Source organism: Bufo bufo, chromosome 9, assembly GCF_905171765.1.
Source record: "Bufo bufo chromosome 9, aBufBuf1.1, whole genome shotgun sequence".
Lineage (NCBI taxonomy): Eukaryota > Metazoa > Chordata > Amphibia > Anura > Bufonidae > Bufo > Bufo bufo.
In genome coordinates, this window is record NC_053397.1 from 24,697,188 (window position 1) to 24,704,231 (window position 7,044).

At 40.8% G+C, this 7,044-nt stretch overlaps 1 protein-coding gene across 1 annotated transcript in view; it reads right to left on the minus strand.

Annotated features, from left to right (window-relative positions):
• The window catches only part of TAFA1 (TAFA chemokine like family member 1), a 359,874-nt gene extending 353,585 nt beyond the window's left edge, over positions 1 to 6,289 (minus strand). Inside the window, exons 1-2 of the mRNA XM_040406598.1 lie at positions 6,146 to 6,289; positions 3,896 to 4,019 (exon numbers count right to left, since the gene is read on the minus strand). Coding sequence (XP_040262532.1) covers positions 3,896 to 4,019; positions 6,146 to 6,184 — 163 coding nt within the window. The 5' untranslated portion in view covers positions 6,185 to 6,289. The remainder of the gene's footprint in view (positions 1 to 3,895; positions 4,020 to 6,145) is intronic.
• Positions 6,290 to 7,044: the final 755 nt, after the last annotated feature.

Sequence of the window (7,044 nt, forward strand, 5' to 3'; positions counted from 1 at the left end):
GTGAATCATTGGCCCCAGCGGTGTACAGCATGAGGCTGCTGAGGACAGTGATTGGCGGCAGTGGTGTACAGGATGTCACAGCTGCAGCCCAGAGAAGAAGAAGGAGTGGCGTTGCTGGATTGGAGGGGGATGGGAAGAGTAGGCTCCTGTCAGCTTAAATAAAAAAGAAAATATCTTGGACAACCCTTTTAAAGCCATTTTTGTTGGACGGCATCATAAACAATAAACTGATCACAGATTGTCCCTGCTCTAATCTATTTGAGAATCCAGCATCAAGCGTTAATTTTCCCTGCAGCACCACCACAGGCGATGTGAAGCATTACAAGGTGCTTATTGTAATCAATGGGCATTCTGGGTCCTCCGAGATGCTCTTTGTGGCCACACTTTCCTCTGGATAATCATGTGGACCTTTCTTCCCTCATAGGGTATTTTTTCCATTCCTCTGTAGGTGGTTGCTTTGGCAGCAAGCATCGGTTTTCTGCAAGCCCCATCCAGATGAAGGGAACAATAGCACAACATTTCATAACCAATCTGCCAGATGTGAATTTACCCCAATTGTTTGGAGTTGAGCTACAAATCCATACACAATTCACACGCAGATGTGGTGCTCTTTTTAAAGAAGGAAAAAGCAGCCACGTTTTTCTAATTCTGGACAACTATTTTAAGGGAAAATGTTGTATGTTTATAGTACTGTACAGAAGGAAAGAGTAGGGGGGGGGGGGGGAGTCTAATGATGGATCTATAGTGGTTGCCAAATATGATTCTTTGCCTTGGTCTCCAGGTGTGCAACACATGAATGATACAAAACAATTGTCAAATTCCACACATCTGTCAATGCTCTGGATTATTTCTTAAGAGACTGAAATTGGCTGCCTAGGATCAGCTTCCCATCAATCTTGCTCACATAGGGTATAGTGAAGGAGACTAAAAGAGGCGCGCTGGAGGGGGAGCTATGCTGCTCCTAACCAGGTGATGAAGTAAATGTAAAAGCTTCACTCTATCTATATCACAGCCTTGAGTGAAAGATATGTCATTTTTTTACATTTCCCTAGTACTTGGTATGCACTTGACGTTCTACAGCTCTTGCTTCATAAAAGAGGCCATTCCTCAGGCTTAAGTAAATGTTGCTGAGATGCCCGTCCGCGTGTTTCCCCATCCTTGTTTGGGTTGATTTTAACAAACGGGAAATTGTGTTTCCTGGTGGTTGTACAAGGTTTATTCATTTGGATGAGATTTGAGGATCAGGGGATATTCAATGCAGATAAGTCCTACTGTCTTCATCTTGTGAAAACAAGGTCTTCCTTGGCAGAAGACCAAAGATTCAATATGTATATGGATTCTGGTTGTCAAGTTCACTTTACTTCAATAGCTATTGGGGTTTTCGATGCTGTTGATGAGACCTTCCCTCATGAAGACACATACACAATGCTTGACAACGCAGTTTATCGGAAACTCAGAGTTGACTCATATAAGAGCAGACCAATGAGAAGTTATATAGGAAGGTTCCTCAACCTCAAAGTTATCCCAAAGGAGGCCATATGGTTGGAAATTAAAGACAACATTCTAAGGACCTTGAATCTGGCAAGTAGATACTTGGGAATGATGAAGGTGGTCTATCAACTGAGGTCATCTATTATTACACATCTCAGCTAATGAAACATTTTCTTGCCGTAAATCAGTGGTTTCCAACTTTTTGCTCTACCGCTGTTGGGAAACTACAACTCCCAGTATTTCCTGATAGATGGAAGATGTCAGGACATAATCAGATTTTAAGCTTCCCTATAGTTAGAGAGCCTTTGGTTGGAGACCACTGGTGTAGATCAATAACGGCGAAATGGATGGTGGACCTCCTCGTCCATCCATACCTCACAGGATGGATAGTGGTGGGTATGAAATTACGTGTTTGGTTTCTGGTGAATAGGAGGTAAATGGATGGTGGACTTCACGGTCCATACCACAAAGCATCAGTGGTGGTAGGTATGAGAATATGTATGTGGTTTCTGGTAGGTAGGAGGTAAAAGGATGGTGGACTTCATAGTCTATACTGCAAATGATCGGTGATGGTAGGTATGAGGTTATATGTGTGGTTTCTGGTGGGTAGGAGGTAAATGGATGGTGGACTTCATAGTCCATAATGCTCAGGATTGATGGTGAACATTTTGAGATCATGTGTGTGGTTTCTGGTGGGTAAGAGGTAAATGGAATGTGGACTTCATAGTCCATACTACACAGGATTGGTGGAAGTAGGTATGATATTATGTGTGTTATTTCTGGTGGATAGGAGGTAAATGTATGATAGACTTCATAGTCCTTACATCATATTGTCAGTAGTGGTAATTATGAGATTATGTGTGTGGTTTCTGGTGGGTAAGAGGTAAATGGATGGTGGACTTCATAGTCCACACTGCACAGGATCGGTGGTGGTAGGTATGAGATTATGTGTGTTATTTCTGGTGGATAGGAAGTAAATAGATGGTGGACTTCATAGTCCATATATCACATTATCAGTGGTGGTAAGTACGAGATTAAGTGTGTGGTTTCTGGTGAGTAGGAGGATACCAGAGAGTTCATATTCATGGCCAAACAGGGGGAGGACATACAAAATCCACTCAGAAGCCATGACGGAAATCTTCTTATTTGCCTAAAATTGACTTTTTCCTGCAGGACTTGGCGGTCACTAATATGCATCAAAACTCTTTTCAAGAAATAGTGAAGAATAGGGAGAAGGTTCAGTTCCTTAGATATGTCTTCCCATTAGTGGGAAGTACTGGGAAAATTCATATTTCATCAATAGCAAATGCATGTCAAGCCAATTTTCAATAAATCGTGAAGAATCAAGACCACAACACTAATCTCATCCTCCTGATTTCCTATCATACCGGGTACATGACAAATCATGAGAAGTTTAATGTGCAACATAATACATATAACATTTTAGAACTCACCCCTAAAGAGTACAAGTTTGATCAAGGGCCCCGATCAGGGACTCAAGCAATGCGAAAATTCAATGCAAACTTTTCAAAGGAAAGCCCCATTATAGCAAAAAAGGTAGCATGAGAGATGGTCATTTGTCACTTCTACCATTGACTTCTACATCACAAAACCCCTCGGGTCTTGATGTTTAACACATATCTATAATGAGAAGACTGGCATATCCTGCAATATTTCCTGGGCAAGGCTGAAAATCCCCTATGCTGTGCACTCCCAGTATAAAACTGGGGTTTTCTACCTATTATATGTATGTCTAGTGACCAAACTCACAATTAGGATTTATATTTATTTCACTGTCATCTTGACATTCACCAGGACAACATAGTATCAATCACACCCAACATCATTATAAATTTGACTGGGCTGGTAGTTACAGAAACGTAAAATGCATCCAAAAAGCGCAAAAATAATGGTCATTCTAACACAACCAACGCTTCTTACACTGCACAGCCCTTGCAGTTGTCTTACAATTACATGTAATGTAGCAGAGCTGAGTTTGTGCATCGTTAACACAGAGCGGTCCTATATAGACACGCAGATTTTGCAATGATTTTTGGCGAATATCAAAACTCAGCTCTGCTACATCAGATTTGGACACTTTCATATGCTTTTTACCACTCTTACATACATTGTTGTCGCCATACTGGTCACACACTGGTATGTAAATGTTCCTGGAGGGTCTCAGATACAGGTGACATAACGTATTGACGATGGGGGGGGAGGGGGGGCAAGATTATTTCAGACATCCTGCTGGTCTTTCCATGGAATGAATGGCGCTACAGTCAGACCCTCCCTGTTTGAGGTGGCTGATAACAGAGAGTAATAGCTTGACTTAATGGTATTCCGCGGCCAATGGGAAATCAATACTATAAAACAGAATGATAAAACGGTGAAGGCTCCTTACCTGCCCGGTGAAGATGGTGTTGTTGAAAGCTCTGCTGATGGAGAGATCCCTGACAGAGGAACAGCACACAGGCACTTATCCACAAATATACGACCCAAGACATTGCACAGACCATCGCCATTCTCTAGATGAAACATGGACACCATGAGTTATCATCCTGAGCCTTTACTTCAGCGAGGATCCACATAGCAACAATTAGAATATATCGAACGACCCGCAGTCTGCTCTGCTACACCACTACATAATAATAATAATATAAAGGTTAAGAGCATGAAGGCTGCCCAGGAAAAAAGTCAGGCCAGCAGGGACAGATGAACCACTTACAACTACAAATGGCTCTCTAATAAACTAACTGTCTGCAGTTTCGTGTCATGACAAATTTACAACCTCCTGATAAATAAATAATCACAGCAGATTACGAATGCTCAGACGTAGCAGAGCTGAATTTGTCAGTGAATTCTTGAGGGCTGCTTTCTTTCAGCATGGACAGACTGAGATTTTTACTTGCAGTCACTTAAAAAGAGAACCTGCAGGTAATGCTTTGTGATACAATAAGCAAATTACCAATTCAGCTCTGCTGCATCTGAAAAAAGCTCCACCAGGTAATGGTAATGTTTCCTTACGTTATAGGATATGGTCAACGATTTAAAAAAAATAAAATTCTGTAAATGAAAATCAGTTCCATGCCTTGCCTTTCTGCATGTCATTCAGATGAACGAGACAGTTGCAGAAATTTCTGCAACAAATCTGCCAGTGTGAACGTATCCATATGTGTCGATCTATAGATACATGGATATAGGGATAGATAGGAAGATAAGTAAATATGATGATAGACAGATAGATATAGATAATGTAGATAGCTATAGATATGTAGAGATAGACAGACAGATAGATATAAATAATGTAGATAGGTATGGATAAGTAGAGATAAATAGATAGATAGATAGATAGATAGATAGATAGATAGATAGATAGATAGATTTTCCTATAGAACATTTTATTATTGAATATCAAGAATCATGACCCTGATTGGGATTTGACCCACTAGGATGGTCAATTGGAATTTTTTTGAAGCCATGTATGTAGACCAGGCTCCTGTAATAAGTTCAGCACATGGCACTGACTAGTGACTCGGTTTTCCACCTCAGTCCACTCCTCTGTACATCATCTGCTATGATATCATATCAGCCAATTAATCAGATCTCAGACAGTCTCCATATTCAGCCAATCACACCGTTATGGCATAGCGCAGACCTATAGCTGAGGGACGGAGCACGTCGGTCTAAAAGGGGACATTTCTTCACACTGAAATGCTTATTCACTTGTAAGAAATGGTAAAACCTCTCCTTGACCCTAGAGGAATTGCCCAGCCATTTACTGTGTCACCCAGTAGATACTGGAAGATATTATTCCCTTTAAGGATAGACGATAGATAGATAGATAGATAGATAGATAGATAGATAGATAGATAGATAGATAGATGCATTTCTGTATATATATATTGTGTTGTTTACAGTGTAAATTCTTGTTTGGTTATGTTTACAAATATTATATAAATATATGTAAATATTCAAATATATAGAAATTAGATAGATAGTAACATAGGCTAAAAAAAAGACATAGGTCCACCCTGTTACGCCTGTTATCCTGCAAAGTTGATCCAGAAGATCAATAGATAGATAGGAGATAGAAGAAGATATCTATCTATCTTCAATCTATCTATCTATTATCTATCTATCTATCTATCTGTCTGTCTATCTATCTATCATCTATCTATCTATCTACCTTCTATCTATCTCATCATATTTACATCTGTATCTACCTACCCCAATCTATCCTTGGTGACATGGTGTCTTCTACCCCAGCAGTAGGTTAGGGTCCCTATGTACAGGGCACATGGATGGCACTAGCAGCAGTGTGCAGCAGCAGCAGCAGCCAGATGAAGTTGGTCAATCACATAGAACTTATCAAGAATTCACCAAGCTTAAACCATAACTTCAACTCTGCTACATCTGTCTATAAAAATCTACCCACACATGTAGCAGCATTATAGCCTGAGGTCTCCCCTGTCCATCAGCCTGTCCCCTACCTGCTCCCCATGATGCACTAAATCACCCCCTGCTTCCTTTCCCAGAGCCCTTCTAATATCTGATCAATAACTCATTTCATGGCAGCTCTTCTTCTCCCTTCTTTGCTATATCAGAGTCCATGACTTTTACCATCTGCATTGTGTGTGTGGCTCCTTCTTACCTGAATAATCCAGCCAGGGGCAGGGAGTTCCAGGGGCATTCATTGGAATGATCTAACACTTTTTAAAATCCATTTGCACCAAAATAAGCCTCATTGAAATCAAGCTTTTTTCCCAAATAATCTTCTTGCTGGGGATTAGTACAAGGTGCTGTGCGCTCTGCCGCTCACTCCTACAGGATTTGCACGAGAGGAAAGAGACATCACAGCTCTCACTGTGTTGTCAGGAAAAGTGGCCAAGATTTGGAGGGTGGTATCTTGCTCATTTTCCTCCCTTTAAATCCCTTTCCAGCATCACCTTGTTGTGCACAAAGCCTCAGTTGTAACAGGACAGATCCTTCCTTGCAGTGGTGGAAGAGGCAGCAGCTCTCTATGTGCTGCCTATACTGTGACTGCTGCCTGTGACTACTCTGTGCATTCCTCCTCTGGAGCCTACTCTAAGCCTTAAAGGGACACTACACTATTTCTCTTGCAAACTGCCCAGCCTTCTGTGACTGCCCACAAAACTTCCAGTGTCAGCTGAAGTGTCTCATTACCCAAATCGATTCCTTTTCCAGAGCCACACAAATTCATTTGAAATATGTGCTCTATTACTTCCATGCATGTAGGCTGAGGATGTGAAGGAGCAGATGGCAGAGGAAGCTAATTGTGCATGCCAGGTTCACCAAATATACATGGCTTCTCTTGGATGTAAGAAATGAATGTCACAGGCTTAGGGAGCACTAGATAGATGACAGATAGATAAGATAAATAAATAGATAGATAGATAGATAGATAGATAGATAGATAGATAGATGGATAGATAGATAGCAGAATAACTTGCATACACATGCATAAATATGCTCAGATATGTTTAGAAATATTACATACAAATGTATAGCTATGAAACAGATGAAGAGTGA